Below are 18,001 nucleotides of genomic sequence, written 5' to 3' on the forward strand. Positions count from 1 at the left end.
CGCGCATGCTTAGTTCTCTTTACGACTCGGCTGGCAAAGATGGCGGACGCACAAGTACGTTCAGCAAAACAGCGTGGCGAAATTAATGTGCTTTTTTTTTAATAGAAAAAAGGTATCATGGCGTACAATAAGTAGCCTCAGTTAAGCGGAAAAGCATGCGATTGAAATCTCAAAGTAGACTGGGCCCTTAATTGTTTTATGGTTCCAGGCCCGGTGCTGTGTGGATCGCGTTGTCGGAGATCCAGCTAGGACGTTTGCTAACTTGGCCTTTACAGCATTGGGCGTATGCTTCATCTGTAGTTTATAATCGAAGTATACTGATTTATGGCAGAGTTAATAACTAAAACATGTCATTGCTAGATAAATGTATGCGCAAGGAGCACAGTCCTCTTCGAGCGGAAATCTCGTTACCGGGATCAAATTCGACAACATCCGGTTAAATCGGAGCACGCCGAATACAACATCTTAGCATTAAACATTCATAAAAATACAAGTGCCTTACATCATTTAAAAGATGTTAATGTTAATCCATCCGTTTTGTCAGATTTCAAAAAGTATTTACGGGAAAAGCATACCATGTGATTATTTTAGGACATCGCCCCACTTACAAAAGCATTAAACATTTTCCAACCAAGCAGAGGCGTCACTAAAGTCAGAAATAAATGGCTTTAAAATAAATCACTTCCCTTGAAGATCTTCCTATTTTTTCAATCCCGACGGTCCCAGCTACATAACAAATGGTACTTATGTTCGATTCAGTAAGCCACCTGTTTCCTTTGTTCAAAATGTATACAAATGAGTCACAAAGGTTACCAATAAACTTCTTCCAAACAACTCAGACAGCGTTTCTAATCAATCCTCAGGTACCCTAATATGTAAATAAATACTTAGGAAAACTACAAATTCTAGCTAATTTTTTTCAAAAAACAAGCCTGGAACTCTTTCTAAAGACTGACATCTACTGGAGGCCTTAGGAACTGCAATCTGGAAGGTATTTTGATATTCCCATAGGCAGCCATTATGAGTGGTGAGCTCAAAATAAAAAGATATTCCCAGATGGATTCTCCTTGGGTTTTTGCCTGCTATATCAGTTGTGTTTATACTCAGACATTATTTTAACAGTTTTGGAAACGTCAGTGTTTTCTATTCTAGCTTCTGGGCCTGAGTAACAGGCAGTTTACTTTGGGCACGTCAGTCATCCGAAATACCAAATACTGCCACGGGCCCACAAGTTAAGGTACTGATAAAGCCTATAGCCCATAGGTTAGTTTTTACGCTATATTGGCTGGCTGGCTAAACTCAGCTGTCTACTTTCTCAACTTGTGGATTCCAAATGTCATGGACTTTATACGGCTATTGTTTTTAGCTACCAAGTTATTTTGCTATGCTTTTGATTATAGCTAGCTCTGACTTTTCTTAACTTTCATTATGGTCAGCTTCATAGATAGTAAGTCTTGCTAGTACATCCTATCCGATCACTGCTTCTCTATAGTCAGGTCTATTTCAAAATGCACATTGATTTACCTGCAAATTATGTTTTTCTCACGATGGTCTTCCTAGCCTATGAGGTTCTGACGACACTGCCTAATGGCAACACTGATGCAGTGTAACTTGAAGGGTCTTTTCAGCTCCATGATGGAGTGACGTTGTTACTCTGCGTAGATCGGTTTTTGACCTGGTGTTATGTATTTTCCCCACAGACGGAGAGGGCTTATCAGAAGCAGCCAACCATCTTCCAGAACAAGAAGCGTGTTCTGGTTGGTGAAGGTGGCAAGGAGAAGCTACCACAAGCGCTTTGGGCTAGGCTTCAAAACCCCAAGAGAGGTAACTTACCCAACGACCTAAACTATCCTAAAACTACAATTGTGCTCCTTATGGGCAGTATGATTAATTTGTTGAATTGTCTTTGGAATACAGCCTTGTCTCTTGTAGTCAATTAGCTTGTATGGTTAACTGCTCTTTGCAAGCTGCAAATGATGTTTTTCTCACGATGGTCTTCCAAGCCTGAGGCTCTGACGACACTGCCTAATGGCAACACTGATGCAGTTATAGGAGGGCTTTTGGCATCCATACTGAACAAAAATATAGATGTAACCTGTTGGTCCCATGTTTCACGAGTGGAAATAAAAGATCCCAGAAATGTTCCATATGCACAAAAAGCTTATTTCTAGAAAATGTTTAAACTTGTTTAAATCAAAGGATTTCTCCTTTGCGAAGATAATCCATCCACCCGTGGCATATCAAGAAGCTGATTAAACAGCATGATCATTGCATAGGTGCACCTTGTGCTGTGCACAATTAAAGGCGACACTAAAATATGAAGTTGTCACACAATGCCACAGATGTCTCAAATTGAGGGAGCTTGCAATTGGCATGCTGACTGCAGGAATGTCCATCAGAGCTTTTGCAAGAAAATGGAATGTTAATTTCTCTACCATAAGCTGCCTCCAATTGTAGGGAATTTGGCAATACGTCTAACCATCCTCAACTGCAGACCACATGTAACCATCGTCTGAGACCAGCCAGATTTGCAGAGAACCTAACAATCATTTTGTTTCTACAGGCTATTGATGGCATTTACATTGACAAGAAATGCCCCTTCACTGGAAATGTCTCCATCCGTGGTCGTATCCTCTCCGGTTAGTCTTTACATTTCCTTGCTGTTTATTGTTTTTGGTTTGGATGTAAAACAGTTAGCTTTTGTTCTCACTTTACTGCAAATGATGTTTTTCTCACGATGGTCTTCCAAGCCTTCTGGTTATGACGACAATGCCTTATGGCATTACTGATGCAACGACCCAAACCCCCTGCTCACCCTATTCAACGGTCTACTCCTATCCCTAGATCAGTGCTTAGATGTATTCTAAGATTGACCACACATTGACCTGATTCTGCCTTTTCAGGTGTGGTGACCAAGATGAAGATGCAGAGGACCATCGTCAGAGGTGACTACCTGCATTACATCCGCAAATACAACCGCTTTGAGAAGAGGCACAAGAACATGTCGGTCCATCTCTCACCTGCCTTCAGGTAAGAGGATCTCTGTCATACCATTGAGCCTTTTCAACCTCTCTTCCTTGCATGTGTTTTTTCTCGCCAGGCTGTATCCAATAATTGGCTGATTGTGCCTTTCCTACTGCAAGGATGGCTGTCACTCACTGTTGCAGTTCTATTAAATCAGATTTGATGTTGGCTGCAAATGATGTTTTTCTCACGATGGTCTTCCAAGCCCATGTGGCTCTGATGACACTGCCTAATGGCAACACTGATGCAGTTGTTATACCAAGAAAAGCACAGCTTAATAATGATCGCGATCCATAAATAATTTTTATTTATGTTCATATTAAAACATACAAAACCAACAAATGTCACTGCAAAAATATTCTGGGGGACAAGAGTGTTAAACGATAGAAAGCAAAGAAATGTAAAAAAAAATATCAAAGCAATTTATTGTAGAAAAGAACCAAGGCACTGACAACTTAAAATAAGAAAGTTACCTTATTTGTTAACACATTAACAAGGTGTATAAAAAGAGCATTTGATTGAAGGATTATGGTATGGTCTGCTTTTAAATAGCCCACCATAGAATACAGTACTTTGAACACTATGCTGAGGTAAACATCTGAGAGGACAGTGTGTCTGCAGTAGAATTGCACAAAAACGTACCTCCAACATCTGATCCTATGGTCACGCATAAATGATCCGACACCCCAAAATGCATACTCTAGCAAAGAGATACCATAGAGAGAGGGCGGGAGAATGATCAGATAGGGAAAAGGAGACACTCAATGGAAGAAAAGTGCAACAGAAATAAAGCACAGCAGATTCTCATGGCTGATTTGTTATCAGTTCATAAGACTTTTAAGCAACAAAATGACATGCAGTGACTTGTTTGTAAGACATAAAAATTTCATTAAAAGATGTGCCCTGGCCGAGTCTCTACACACCTCCTCCTCTCCTGTATGTACGGTCAAGAGCCGCTCACATTTTCAGCGGTGTAGGGAACAGCGATAAGAACCGTGACTCAATCCTTTGCGATGGAGGGCAGGAAAGAGGAGTGGTTGATCAGGTCCAAACGTTGCCCTTTTTCCATCCAACTTTTTTTCCTCGCCTTTTCCTTCCCCAGAAGCATCTTCCATTCACCCTCACATGTCTGACTCTACTACCCAGTCTTATGTCCCACCCCTCAATGTCCTTCTCTCAGGCTCTCCTCCCCCTCACATCCTGCGCATGACCAGCACAGTGGTAAGAACTCCAGCGAGAAACAACCCCACGGTATGCCGGGTGGGAGTGCCAAAGTAGGAACGGATTCCCTCCTAAGAATTAGGAAGAGACACCATTGTCTTCAACCATCACCACAATTTCAAAAATACATCTGTAAAAAACATGTCAATGTGGGGAAAGCACATCTACTGATTCCTTACCCAGCCACCTTGATCCCTAATCCAGTTGATCACATGATCTCGCAGGTAGTCTGTAGTCCAGCTGATAATGGTTCTGATGATGTCAGGGACCTTGGTCAATTGAGCCTGAGGAGAGAAAGACAATGCAGTCTTATTGCACAACGAAGAAGCCAACTCATCCCAAAACGTGTAAATTTCAGTTCCATTCCAAGTGCTGCAGTTTACAAAAGTGACTCTATTCCGACTGAGATGAGCCCTGTTTCCTTTGTCTAACAGAGGACAAGAGAGCACGAGAATGATTGAGAGAGAAAGGAGAGCTAAATAAAATACTACCACTGACCACCCTCACCTTGATGACCAGCCGAGAGGCAAAGTAGAAGAGTGCCACCACCCTGCCCCAGTTGAACTTTCCATCAGAGAAGATCTCACGGGCCACTCTCATAAAAACACCATGGCTGGGCTGGAGTGCAGTATCATTTAACATACTGAAGGGGAAAACAAGAGATGCTCTGAGTATTGTACAAACTCCAGAGGTCAATTTAAAGTGAATATCTATTCAAGCAAAGAGCTGAGTCCCTTTCTAAGTCCTTGGTTTAAGATACCTTTGGAGTTGTGTATTGCCATTCAGCTCATTTCCAATCTGCTCCAGGTACAGGGCCAGTTTCTTGGGGTTGGGGTCACACAGTTCATTCCCGCCCAACTGGGTCCGTGACACTGACAACTGAGTACTGCTGTCAGCATGGCGACGAATCCGAATCCGCTCGTAGATGAAACTGCGAAAAGAGGGTCCCGGGTAAATAACTAGCTCATATCGTGGACTACAGGGAAAGGTGGGTCGAACAGGCCCCCATTAACCTCGACGAGCTGAAGTGGAGCGGGTTGACAGTTATGTTCCTTGGTGCCCACATCACCAACTAACTATATGGTTCAAACACACCAAGACTGTCGTGAAGAGGGCACGATAACACCTTTTCCCCTTCAGGCAACTGAAAAGATTTGGCATGGGTCCCCAGATCCTCAAAGTTCTACAGCTGCACCATCAAGAGCATCCTGACTGGTTGCATCTCTGCCTGGTATGGCAACTGTTCGGCATCTGACCGTAAGGCACTACAGAAGGTAGGGCGTGCAGTCCAGTACATCACTGGGGCCAATCTTCCTGCCATCCAGGACCTATATACTTGGTGTCAGAGGAAAGCCCCAAAAAATTGCAAAAGACTCCAGCCACCCTGGTCAGATTGTTCTCTCTGCAGATTGTTCTCTCTGCTACAGCACGGCAAGCAGTCCCGAAGTGCCAAGTCTAGGACCAAAAGGCTCCTTAACAGCTTGTACCCCCAAGCCAAAAGACTGCTGAACAATTCATCAAATGGCCACATGGACTACTTACATTGAACCATATACCTACCGGCTCTCTAAAAAGTCTGGTATAAATCTTCTTATGGATCAGTGTCCCGTCGTTGCTCAATATGCATAATGTGACTACGTCGTTTTACAACTTTTTTTCGGAACATGTCTTATACGGGCAGAAAGCTTATTCCTGTTAATGTAACTGCATTGTCCAATTTACAGTAGCTATTACAGTGAAAATACCTATGCTATTGTTTGAGTGCATAACAAAACACTTATCACGGCGACAGGTTTGATACATTCCTATCTGAATGTAAGTAACGTACTTGCATGATGTAATCTTGCTCTGATTTGTCATCCTGAGGGTCCTAGAGATAACATGTAGTTTTGATAAAATAATTATGTCCATATAGTATGCACAATCGATTTTATTTCCTTCCACTCGTTCAACTTGCAAAGAAAGATATCTGAAAATCGAATGCAATTGTGGTAAAGACTGACTTCAAAGAGACAACATTCAAGTTCTCTGTTCCCTCCAGCCTTGACTGCTGCTCACTCTGGCTCCATAACAAACCACCGCCCGGCCCTCTAGAGATGTCAATACCTAGCCAGCCTACAATTAGAGGATGGTAAGTGCTTTACAGCAGAAAGAGACTTGGGACCAGCAGCACAACATTGTGTAGAAAAGGGTTTCTAAATACTTAAGTGTGTACAATTTATTTCTTAACTTTGTTTGTGTTGGCTGCTAACTTGGCCCTTAAATATTTCACTGTGTTTGGAGATATTGGATCAGCATTCATGTCACATCTCCTGTTTAGTACATTTTATGTAGGGTAGCTAATGATCCATCATGCATGACATTACTGGGAGTGTGTAAATGTGTATATTTTATTAGTATAGCATTTTTGTATGTTTACTCTAGTTAAGTTTTTACATTTGCCACTTGGGCAAATCTTGAGGGATACCTGGATGACTTACATTTACATTTAAGTCATTTAGCAGACGCTCTTATCCAGAGCGACTTACAAATTGGTGCGTTCACCTTAAGACATCCAGTGGAACAGCCACTTTACAATAGTGCATCTAAATCTTTTAAGGGGGGGGGGGTGAGAAGGATTACTTTATCCTATCCTAGGTATTCCTGAAAGAGGTGGGGTTTCAGGTGTCTCCGGAAGGTGGTGATTGACTCCGCTGTCCTGGCGTCGTGAGGGAGTTTGTTCCACCATTGGGGGGCCAGAGCAGCGAACAGTTTTGACTGGGCTGCGCGGGAACTGTACTTCCTCAGTGGTAGGGAGGCGAGCAGGCCAGAGGTGGATGAACGCAGTGCCCTTGTTTGAGTGTAGGGCCTGATCAGAGCCTGGAGGTACTGAGGTGCCGTTCCCTCACAGCTCCGTAGGCAAGCACCATGGTCTTGTAGCGGATGCGAGCTTCAACTGGAAGCCAGTGGAGAGAGCGGAGGAGCGGGGTGACGTGAGAGAACTTGGGAAGGTTGAACACCAGACGGGCTGCGGCGTTCTGGATGAGTTGTAGGGGTTTAATGGCACAGGCAGGGAGCCCAGCCAACAGCGAGTTGCAGTAATCCAGACGGGAGATGACAAGTGCCTGGATTAGGACCTGCGCTGCTTCCTATGTGAGGCAGGGTCGTACTCTGCGGATGTTGTAGAGCATGAACCTACTTCATACTTGACTTCATACTAAATGTCAGGTTGCTTACTCATTCTTGAAGTGATCAGTCTGGAACTTTGCACATACACTGTTGCCCTCTTGTGGACACCATCTAAATTACCTCCAGCTTCCTAGCTGAATGTGTGGTTTTTCTTTTCATGTCAAAGATAATGCAACAACTAAAAATAACATTTTTTTCTTATCTTATACCAGATCTGTGTTCTCCTACATTAATTTCGCATTTCTAAACTTGTTTCCTTTCAAATGTTATCAAGAATATGCAAATCCTTGCTACAGGCAGTTAGATTTGGGTATGTCATTTTAGGCAGACATTGAAAATGCTCTTAAGGACAAACCACACAGACAACCGGTAAAGTAAAAATGTGATTTTAAGGAACATTAACAGCTCCAATGTTTCAGGCTGTATGTACTAATTAAATTGTATTACAGCCTGATTTAAATCAGACGAATGTGAATAAAGATCCAATTCAGGAGTAAACAAGAAGGTATACTCACTCTGTCAGTAATGTTCTTCCCAGTTCTAGTACCCGATCAGTTCCATTACCTGAGAACACAAAGCAGCACTGGAGTCAGTACTACCAGGACATAAACCAAGGGCAGGTAGAGGCAATTTAAGACCATGCCTATGTGTGGGTAGTCTGGCAAATACTGAATTCTTGAAGTCCTCCTGACTGAGTCATGTGGGTAGCGTCAGCCAGGTATGGGTGTCTGTCATATCGAAACTGGGCAGTCAAATATATTATGTAATGGGCTAAACATGTTTGAAATGTGACACACAGATATTTTTGAACAAGTAGCTACTGAAGTATGCATGTCTCATGACCAGTTCAGTGTGACATGAATTCATGTAAAACAGTTAAAACACCAGCTGGCTCATTTTCAGAAGTTGACTTGTCAGCTGACATTAGTAACAGCTGGACTGGTCCAAGATGTACTGCAGTTAGGCTAGTTGTCTGATGTTTCTGGAATGACAACAATTAAGTACAAAGACTCAGACTGCCACATCTGGCCCTCCCACCCCTACAGGAGGGCAGCTCCCACTCAGCCCAGTCCAAGCACTTCTGTGTCCTAGCACCCTAATGGTGGAACCAGCTTCTCTGTGAAAACAACAGTCCCTGCCCATCTTCTGAAAACATCAAACCCCACTAGTCTGATGAATCAGTCTAATACACGATTATAGAAGGCGAACAGTAAAACATGGAACTCTGTTCCTCTTCAAGTAACTTACGCAAGCAGTAAAATTCCATTTAAACACCTTATGGAACAGCGGGGACTGTGAAGCAACACAGGCATAAACGATAACATGCGCACCAAGGAAAATGGCGCTGGAGGGGAGGGCTGCCGTTTTATCGGCCCAACCATGCTATATTTTTGTTTTGTGTTTCTAACTTGTCTTGTACATAATGTTGCTGCTACCGTCTCTTATGACTGAAAAGAGCTTCTGGACATCAGAACTGGGATTACTCACCTCAAATTGGACGAGTAGTTAATTTATAATGAGTCTGACGCAAGGGATTTTCTGCAAACACCCGACCAGTCCCCGATCCCCGTGATTCGCTGGAGAAGGACACTGAGATTTCGAGGCAAAAGATCAGGGTGCCTTGCGAGGATCAGGCGACGAGTGGCTAATCTGCCCTCGCCTTCCATCCTGCTGGCTAATGTTCAATTGCTGGAAAATAAATGGGATGAACTGAAACCATGTATATCCTACCAACAGGACATTAACTAATATCTTATGTTTCACCGAGTCGTGGCTGAAGGACGACATTAAGAACACACAACTGGTGGGTTATACACTATCGTCAGGACAGAACAGCAGCTTCTGTTAAGACACTGTGCGGGGGCCTATGCATGTTTGTAAACAATAGCTGGTGCACGATATATAAGGAAGTCTCAAGGTTTTGCTCGCCTGAGGTAGAGTATTTCATGATAAGTTGTTGACCACACTACCTAGAGTTATCTGTATTTTTCGTAGCTGTCTACATACCACCACAGACTGAGGCTGGCACTAAAACCACACTCCATGAACTGTATTCCGCCATAAGCAAACAGGAAAATGTTCATCCAGAGGCGGCGCTCCTAGTGGCCGGAAACTTAAATCAGTTTTACCTAATTTCTATCATCATGTTAAATGTGCAACCAGAGGGGGAAAACATTTCTAGACCACCTTTATTCCACACACAGATGTGTACAAAGCTCTCCCTCCATTTCGCAAATCTGACCATAACTATCCTTCTGATTCCTGCTTACAAGCTAAAATTTAAGCAGGAAGCACCAGTGACTTAGTCTATAAAAAAGTAGTCAGATGAAGCAGATGCTAAACTACAGGACTGTTTTGCTATCACAGACTGAAATATGTTCCGGGATTCTTCTGATGGCATTGAGGAGTACACATCAGTCGCTGGCTTTATCAATAAGTGCATCCAGTACGTCGTCCCCACAGTGACTATACGTACATACCCCAACCAGAAGCCATGGAATACTGGCAACATTCGCACTAAGCTGAAGCTCTACCCTTACTAACCCGGAAGCTTATAAGAAATCCTGCTATGCCCTCCAACGAACCATCAAACAGGCAAAGCGTCAATACAGGACTAAGATCGAATTGTACTACACCGGTTCCGACGCTCGTCAGATGTGGCAGGGCTCGCAAACTATTACAGACTACAAAGGGAAGCACCGTCGAGAGCTGCTCAGTGACACAAGCCTACCAGACGAGCTAAATAACTTCTATGCTCGCTTCAAGGCAAGTAACACTGAAATATGGCAAGTAACACTGAAACAGGCATCAGCTGTTCCGGACAACTGTGTCAGTAAGACCTTTAAACAGGTCAACATTCACAAGGCTGTTGGGCCAAACGGATTACCAGGACATGTTCTCCGAGCATGCGCTGATCAACTGGCAAGTGTCTTCACTGACATTTTCAAACTCTCCCTGTCTGAGTCTGTAATACCAACATGTTTCAAGCAGACCACCATAGTCCCTGTGCCCAATAACACTAAGGTAACCTGCCAATAACTAGTAGCACTGAGATCTATAGCCATGAAATGCTTACATCAACACCATTATCCCAGAAACCCTAGACCCACTCCAATTTGCATACTGCACCAACAGATCTACAGATGATGCAATCGCTATTGCACTCCGCATTGCCCTTTTCCACCTGGACAAAAGAAACACCTATGTAAGAATACTATTTATTTACTACAGCTCAGCGTTCAACACCATAGTGCCCTCAATGCTCATCACTAAGCTAAGGACCCTGGGACTAAACACCTCTCTCTGCAACAGGATCCAGGACTTCCTGACGGGCCACCCCCAGGTGGTAAGGGTAGGTAACAACACATCCGCCCCGCTGAACCTCAACACAGGGGCCCCTCAGGGGTGCGTGCTCAAATCCCTCCTGTACACCCTGTTCACTCATGACTGCACGGCCAGGCACGACTCCAACACCATCATTAAGTTTTCTGATGACAACCTGATCACCAACAACGATGACACAGCATACCTCTCCCTAAATGGCCCGGTACATCACCAGGGCCAAGCTTCCTGCCATCCAGGACCTCTATACCAGGCGGTGTCAGAGGAAGGCCCTACAAATTGCCTAAGACTCCAGCCACCCTAGTCATAGACTGATCTCTGCTTCCGCACGGCAAGCAGTACCAGAGCGCCATGTCTAGGTCCAAGAGGCTTCTACCCCCAAGCCATAAGACTCCTGAACAGCTAATCAAACGGCTACTTGCATTGCCGCCCCCTCTTCTATGCTGCTGCTACTCTTATCTATGCATAGTCACTAACTCTACCTACATATTTACTTCAATTACCTCGACATTGGTGCCCCTGCACATTGACTATCGTTACAGTCTGTATATAACCACGCTATTTTTATTTACTGCTGCTTTTTAATGATTTGTTATTCTTATCTCTTACTTTTGGGGGAGGGGTAATTTCTTAACTGCATTGTTGGTTAAGGGCTTGTAAGTAAGCATTTCACTAAGGTCTACACCTGTTGTATTCGACGCATGTGACAAATACAATTTGATTTGACTACACACATGTACACATGGATTTTGGACTGTAGATATGTGGTAGTGGTGGAGTAGGGGCCGGAGGGCACACAGTGTGTCGCGAAATCTGTGAATGTATTATGTTTTTAAAGGCTGACTGGCTCACGTTCAGGCAAATGAGAAATAAGTGCACTCAGGCTATCCAGAAGGCCAAAGTCAATTACTTTAAGGAGCAGTTCTCGCTCTCTGGGTCTAACCCCAAGAAGTTCTAGAAAACTGTTAAAGACCTGGAGAATTAACCCTCCTCACAGCTGCCCATGTCCCTTTAACGTTGATGTGGTTGTTACTGACAAGACGCACATGGCTGAGCTCTTTAATCACCACTTCATTAAGTCAGGATTCCTATTTGACTCAGCCATGCCTCCTTGCCCGTCCAACATTTCCTCATCTCCCACCTCTTCCAATGCGACTATCCCCGATGCTTCTCCCTCTTTTCCCCCTGCCCCGCTACAAAGTTTCTCCCTGCAGACAGTCACTGAGTCCGAGGTGCTAGAGGAGCAACTGAAACTTGACACCCCAAAAAACATCTAGGTTAGATGGGGGGGGGGTTCCCATTGCTTGGAAGGCAGCCATGATTCATAAGCTGATCCTAAATGTTATAGGCCTTTTTCTATTTTGCCCTGTTTGTCAAGTGTTGGAAAACCTTGTCAATAATCAACTGACTGGCTTTATTTTTATTTATTTTATATTTGGGCTCCTGAGTGGCGCAGTGGTCAAAGGCACTGCATCTCAGTGCAAGCGGCGTGACTACAGTCCCTGGTTCAAATCCCCTGATTCAGAATATACAATATTCATTGTCATGGCATGCTTGGTTCAATAGCTATTGACGAGTGAAAACCGAATATCCAACATAAAACAAATGATTGGGCTGTCGTAAATCGCATTTGTAAATAAGAACTTGTTCTCAACTAGCCTACCAGGTTAAATAAATATATATATATATATACACACACAAATAGTTTATTACTGACTATCACATACAGGCTTTTAAGCTAGCTTGATGAGAAGGAAACAAGTTAACTAACACTTTCCCCCAGTTGAACAGCTAGAAAACAATAATGTAGCTTTCCTAGGTAGTTTACCAAGTTATGTGTAAGGGCATGTTTCAGAGATGGGATGGCTGGGTGTTATGTTAGCTGGTTAGCTCGACACGCCTGGGTCCAACCGGCAACAAACAATAGTTTCGTGACATACTTTTCGTTCCGGCTCACGATAATAACGATATCAGTACCACGGTTCCGTATCGATTGTGTTTATCATAGTCATGTCACTTACCTGAATCGCCTCCTCTCGACAGCGCTGCCATCTTGTACTAAGATTACTTTGATTCTGCTTCCGCCTGCAGTCATGTGACATTATTCCAGCTTGCAAGAGCACTATGTAGAAGGCCAATAGTATTTATGAGTAGTCAATTTACAAAATACTTAAACTACAGCAAGTTTAATTAGCAATAAATACAAATATTTTGACACAAATGGAATCCAACGTTCCGCTTCTGCCTTGCCCTTTCTTCAACGTCATATCCTGTCCTTTCTGACTTCTGTCCGTCGCGCGCATGCTTAGTTCTCTTTACGACTCGGCTGGCAAAGATGGCGGACGCACAAGTACGTTCAGCAAAACAGCGTGGTGAAATTAATGTGCTTTTTAGATAGAAAAATAAACATCATGCCAATGTAGCCTACAATAAATAACGTTTGTTAAGCGAAAAGCATGCGATTGAAGTATATCGAAGTAGACTGGGCACTTAACGGTATTATCTACTTCGACTATCACGTTCCAGGCCCTGTGCCGTGTGGTGAGCTTTGTCGGAGATCCAGTAGGAAGTTTTCTAACTAGGCCTTTACAGCATTGGGAGTATTCTTCATCTGTAGTTGAAAATCGAAGTATATTGATTTATGGCAGAGTTGAGTTGAACTAAAACATGTAATTGTTAGATAAATGTATGCGCGAGGAGCTTGGCGTACTGCAAAAGCTATAGCAGTTAGGTTAGATATGGCTAGTTAGCCAGATCACCCGTTAGTTGACTAAACTCAGCGGTCCTCTTTCTCAACTTGTATATTCCAAATGTTATAGACTTGTATGGCTATTGTTTAGCTAGCTACCTAGTTTTTCAGAACTTACATTATGGTCCGCTTCATAGATAGTAAGTCTTGCTAGTGCATCCTGTCTGATCTACTGCTTCTCTGTAGTAGCGTCTATTTCAAAATGCACATCGATTTACCTGCAAATGATGTTTTTCTCACGATGGTCTTCCTAGCCTATGAGGTTCTGACGACACTGCCTAATGGCAACACTGATGCAGTGTAACTTGAAGATGGGTCTTTTCAGCTCCATGATGGAGCGATGTGTTACTCTGCATAGATCGGTTTTTGACCTGGTGTTATGTATTTTCCCCACAGACGGAGAGGGCTTATCAGAAGCAGCCAACCATCTTCCAGAACAAGAAGCGTGTTCTGGTTGGTGAAGGTGGCAAGGAGGCCAAGGAGAAGTTACCACGCTACCACAAGAGCGTTGGGCTAGGCTTTAAAACTCCAAGAGAGGTAACTTACCCAACAACCCAAACTATCCTAAAACTACAGTTGTGCTCCTTATGGGCAGTATGATTCATCTTTGAATACAGCCTTGTAATCTAGTGATCAATTAGCTTGTATGGTTAACTGCTCTTTGCAAGCTGCAAATGATGTTTTTCTCACGATGGTCTTCCAAGCCTGAGGCTCTGACGACACTGCCTAATGGCAACACTGATGCAGTTATAGGAGGGCTTTTGGCATCCATACTGAACAAAATTATAGATGTAACCTGTTGGTCCCATGTTTCATGAGTGGAAATAAAAGATCCCAGAAATGTTACATATGCACAAAAAGCTTATTTCCATAAAATGTTGTTTGCAAACTTGTTTACATCCCTGTTAGTGAGGATTTATCATTTGCCACGATAATTTATCCACCCGTGGCATATCAAGAAGCCGATTAAACGGCATTATTACACAGGTGCACCTTGTGCTGTGCACAATTAAAGGCGACACTAAAATATGAAGTTGTCACACAATGCCACAGATGTCTGAAATTGGCGGAGCTTGCAATTGGCATGGTGAGTGCGGGAATGTCCACCAGAGCTTTTGCGAGAAAATAGAATGTTCATTTCTCTACCATAAACTGCCTCCAACATATTTTGTTTTTACAGGCTATTGATGGCACTTACATTGACAAGAAATGCCCCTTCACTGGAAATGTCTCCATCCGTGGTCGTATCCTCTCCGGTTAGTCTTTACATTTCCTCGCTGTTTATTGTTTTTGGTTTGGATGTAAAACAGTTAGCTTTTGTTCTCACTTTACTGCAAATGATGTTTTTCTCACGATGGTCTTCCAAGCCTTCTGGTTATGACGACAATGCCTTATGGCATTACTGATGCAACGACCCAAACCCCCTGCTCACCCTATTCAATGGTCTACTCCTATCCCTAGATCAGTGCTTCGATGTATTCTAAGATTGACCACACATTGACCTGATTCTGCCTTTTCAGGCGTGGTGACCAAAATGAAGATGCAGAGGACCATCGTCATCAGACGTGACTACCTGCATTACATCCGCAAATACAACCGCTTTGAGAAGAGGCACAAGAACATGTCGGTCCATCTCTCACCTGCCTTCAGGTAAGAGGATCTCTGTCATACCGTTGAGCCTTTCCAACCGCTCTTCCTTGCATGTGTTTTTTCTGACTAGGCTGTATCCAATAATTGGCTGATTGTGCCTTTCCTACTGCGCTAAGTTCTATTAAATCAGATTTGATGTCTGCAAATGATGTTTTTCTCACGATGTTCTTCCAAGCCCATGTGGCTCTGACGACACTGCCTAATGGCAACACTGATGCAGTTTGGCCTACCTATCACATGAGATGGCACATTGGTTGATGTTGTCATACCTCCAAAAGCAGTGCCTCGGTCACTTCAGGAATATGCTCCAATAATTCCCTCATTTTCTCTGCAGAGATGTCTCCGTCGGAGACATTGTTACCGTCGGAGAGTGCCGACCCCTCAGCAAGACAGTCAGGTTCAACGTCCTCAAGGTCACAAAGGCCGCTGGAGCCAAGAAGCAGTTCCAGAAGTTCTAATCTAGGATGTGCAGGAGATGAGACCAATTGACAGGAGGGCTTTCTTTCTAGGCTGACCTGCTCTGTTGTATCTCAAATAAAGAATGTTCTGTATCTTGTTCTACTGGCCTGTCTTATGTAAAATAATTGTAATGGCTGAGGCAGACTTACTGTGCGTTCTGCTGGACAGTTCTTTCCGTTGGTGTCTCCAACCACAGGGCCATTTGTCCGTCTTTTTTAAAGCCTGAGTTTTTCTTGTTCAGTGAGCTAGCTGTTCCACAAATGTATAGGTTCTTACATAAATGTAATTGTAACCCATATCAAATTTAATGTCACATGCGCTGGATACAACGGATTTCACCTTACAGTGAAATGCTTGCTTACCATCCGTTAACCAACAATACAGATTTAAGAAAAAAGTATTTACTAAGTAGACTGAAGTAAACAAAGAAAATAGAAATAACAGCAACACAGTAACAAGGCTATATAGTGGCTACCCCGCAGGGGTACTGGTTAGTTGAGGTAATTCGGGTAATATGTATATGTTGGTGAAGTGAAACTTACATCAGTGTAAAAAAAAAGGGGGGGGTGCAATACAAATTGTCCAGGTAGCCATTTGGTTAACTGTTCAGGAGTCTTTTGGTGGTAGAAGCTGTTAAAAAGCCTTTCGGACCTAGTCTTGGCAATCCGGTGCCGCACGGTAGCAGAAAGAAGTCTAAGGCGACGAGTTTTTGCCAATTTTTAGGGCTTTACTCTTGACATCACCTGGTATAGAGGTCATGGGTGGCAGGAAGCTCGGCCCCGGTGACGTACTGGGCCGTACGCACTACCCTGTGTAGTGCCTTGCTGTCGGAGGCCGAGCAGTTGCCATACCGGGCGGTTATGCAACCAGTCAGTATCCTCTCGATGGTGCAGCTGTGGAACCTTTTGAGGTTCTGAGGACCCATGCCAAATCATTTAATTTAAAGGTCCATTAAATTGTGGACTATCAAGACAACCAGTGTGATGAAGTTTCTTTTTAATTTCGGTATATTTGTTTGTGTTGCAATTTATTTGCAGTGGAAACATTTATGCCCAACAATCGTTTTGCAGCAAACTAGTTTCTATTGGACTAATTCGGGTATGTCCCCCACCTGATCTGTTCAATAAACTAGCTTTTGTTGCAAAATGTTTTCTGTTTGGAGTAAATGGTCTCTGTAGCAGGTCAAGTTATACTTAGGCATACTTTAGTTTTATTGTAATGGGATCTGCAATGATCTGATAATCTAGGCTGGTTGTATTCAAATCTGTTTATAGGTGCAGAGTATTGCTGTTTTTCTGTTTTACCTGATAAATTGTGTCCAGCTGGTGTCCCAGGTCTAAATCACAGAGACTGAATTGGAAGTGAGACACACCACACGCTGTTATCTGAATATTGTTCTATTTGTTTGGTTCAATGAAAGTCAATGAACTAAGTATTGCGTTGGTGTCTGAGTGAGACACCCAGTTAAGTAGACTGGAACGTATAATTTTTTTCAATGATAAATGTTCTGGGTGAACGATCTTCATTTATCCACCATCTTTGTAAATCAGTCCTTGATTTGATGGGGAGCATGAACATCAGCAGTGGAACTGGCATCAAGGTCCAGATTTGAATTCGCCTGTATTAGGCTTTTACAACCAGCACTTGAAGTTGGATGGAATTGGAAGAAAAAAAATACATTATACACAATGTCTCTGTATTTACTACACTGCTCAAAAAAATAAAGGGAACACTAAAAATAACATCCTAGATCTGAATGAATGAAATATTCTTATAAAATACTTTTTTCTTTACATAGTTGAATGTGCTGACAACAATCACACATTATCAATGGAAATCAAATTTATCAACCCGTGGCGGTCTGGATTTGGAGTCAAAATTAAAGTGGAAAACCACACTACAGGCTGATCCAACTTTGATGTAATGTACTTAAAACAAGTCAAAATGAGGCTCAGTAGTGTGTGTGGCCTCCACGTGCATGTATGACCTCCCTACAACGCCTGGGCATGCTCCTGATGAGGTGGCAGATGGTCTCCTGAGGGATCTCCTCCCAGACCTGGACTAAAGCATCCGCCAACTCCTGGACAGTCTGTGGTGCAATGTGACGTTGGTGGATGGAGCGAGACATTATGTCCCAAATGTGCTAAATTGGATTCTGGTCTGGGGAACGGGCGGGCAAGTCCATAGCATCAATGCCTTCCTCTTGCAGGAACTGCTGACACACTCCAGCCACATGAGTTCTAGCATTGTCTTGCATTAGGAGGAACCCAGGGCCAACCGCACCAGCGTATGGTCTCACAAGGGGTCTGAGGATCTCATCTCAGTACCTAATGGCAGTCAGGCTACCTCTGGCGAGCACATGGAGGGCTGTGCGGCCCCCCAAAGAAA

General features: G+C 43.4%; 2 protein-coding genes, 8 non-coding genes and 1 pseudogene across 11 annotated transcripts; 10 read left to right on the plus strand and 1 right to left on the minus strand.

Annotated features, from left to right (window-relative positions):
* Nucleotides 1–24: 24 nt before the first annotated feature.
* Nucleotides 25–3,034, plus strand: LOC115104163 (small ribosomal subunit protein uS17-like; annotated as a pseudogene).
* On the plus strand, nt 1,526–1,609 carry LOC115104433 (small nucleolar RNA SNORD35). The gene has a single exon (XR_003859737.1). It is a non-coding gene; the product is annotated as a small nucleolar RNA SNORD35 (small nucleolar RNA).
* Nucleotides 1,969–2,050, plus strand: LOC115104431 (small nucleolar RNA SNORD35). Its single transcript, XR_003859735.1, has one exon. It is a non-coding gene; the product is annotated as a small nucleolar RNA SNORD35 (small nucleolar RNA).
* Nucleotides 2,716–2,798, plus strand: LOC115104427 (small nucleolar RNA SNORD35). Its single transcript, XR_003859731.1, has one exon. It is a non-coding gene; the product is annotated as a small nucleolar RNA SNORD35 (small nucleolar RNA).
* A 160-nt stretch (nt 3,035–3,194) lies between the features above and the next one.
* Nucleotides 3,195–3,278, plus strand: LOC115104430 (small nucleolar RNA SNORD35). The gene has a single exon (XR_003859734.1). It is a non-coding gene; the product is annotated as a small nucleolar RNA SNORD35 (small nucleolar RNA).
* Nucleotides 3,279–3,308: 30 nt separating this feature from the next.
* Nucleotides 3,309–12,949, minus strand: LOC115104160 (apoptosis regulator BAX-like). Its single transcript, XM_029625409.2, has 6 exons — nt 12,777–12,949; nt 7,929–7,977; nt 5,006–5,176; nt 4,753–4,888; nt 4,425–4,529; nt 3,309–4,316 (listed from the first exon to the last, which is right to left on the minus strand). Exons 1-6 carry the CDS (start codon nt 12,805–12,807, stop codon nt 4,218–4,220), a joined length of 591 nt encoding a protein of 196 aa, XP_029481269.2. The 5' UTR covers nt 12,808–12,949; the 3' UTR covers nt 3,309–4,217.
* On the plus strand, nt 6,355–15,705 carry LOC115104162 (small ribosomal subunit protein uS17). Of its 2 annotated transcripts, none has more exons than XM_029625412.2 (5): nt 6,355–6,376; nt 13,901–14,041; nt 14,685–14,760; nt 15,025–15,154; nt 15,489–15,705. In XM_029625412.2, the coding sequence occupies exons 1-5, from the start codon at nt 6,374–6,376 to the stop codon at nt 15,610–15,612; spliced, it is 474 nt and encodes a 157-aa protein (XP_029481272.1). In that variant the 5' UTR covers nt 6,355–6,373; the 3' UTR covers nt 15,613–15,705. The 2 variants fall into 2 exon arrangements, with proteins under 2 accessions (XP_029481272.1, XP_029481271.1); XM_029625411.2 differs by lacking the exon at nt 6,355–6,376 and adding an exon at nt 13,000–13,105.
* On the plus strand, nt 13,724–13,807 carry LOC115104429 (small nucleolar RNA SNORD35). Its single transcript, XR_003859733.1, has one exon. It is a non-coding gene; the product is annotated as a small nucleolar RNA SNORD35 (small nucleolar RNA).
* Nucleotides 14,174–14,255, plus strand: LOC115104432 (small nucleolar RNA SNORD35). Its single transcript, XR_003859736.1, has one exon. It is a non-coding gene; the product is annotated as a small nucleolar RNA SNORD35 (small nucleolar RNA).
* Nucleotides 14,837–14,919, plus strand: LOC115104428 (small nucleolar RNA SNORD35). The gene has a single exon (XR_003859732.1). It is a non-coding gene; the product is annotated as a small nucleolar RNA SNORD35 (small nucleolar RNA).
* On the plus strand, nt 15,295–15,378 carry LOC115104434 (small nucleolar RNA SNORD35). The gene has a single exon (XR_003859738.1). It is a non-coding gene; the product is annotated as a small nucleolar RNA SNORD35 (small nucleolar RNA).
* Nucleotides 15,706–18,001: the final 2,296 nt, after the last annotated feature.

Source organism: Oncorhynchus nerka, linkage group LG21 (assembly GCF_034236695.1).
Source record: "Oncorhynchus nerka isolate Pitt River linkage group LG21, Oner_Uvic_2.0, whole genome shotgun sequence".
Taxonomy (NCBI): domain Eukaryota; kingdom Metazoa; phylum Chordata; class Actinopteri; order Salmoniformes; family Salmonidae; genus Oncorhynchus; species Oncorhynchus nerka.

Excerpts from the sequence above, each read along its gene's own strand:
- LOC115104160 (XM_029625409.2), bottom strand. The coding sequence starts at position 12,807 with ATGGCAGCGCTGTCGAGAGGAGGCGATTCAG. Across the intron at positions 4,889-5,005 it reads GGCAATACACAACTCCAAAG|TATGTTAAATGATACTGCAC; the intron begins GTATCTTAAACC and ends TTTCCCCTTCAG. Across the intron at positions 4,530-4,752 it reads CCTCTCGGCTGGTCATCAAG|GCTCAATTGACCAAGGTCCC; the intron begins GTGAGGGTGGTC and ends TTCTCTCCTCAG.
- LOC115104162 (XM_029625411.2), top strand. Across the intron at positions 14,042-14,684 it reads GCTTTAAAACTCCAAGAGAG|GCTATTGATGGCACTTACAT; the intron begins GTAACTTACCCA and ends TTGTTTTTACAG. Across the intron at positions 14,761-15,024 it reads CCGTGGTCGTATCCTCTCCG|GCGTGGTGACCAAAATGAAG; the intron begins GTTAGTCTTTAC and ends CTGCCTTTTCAG.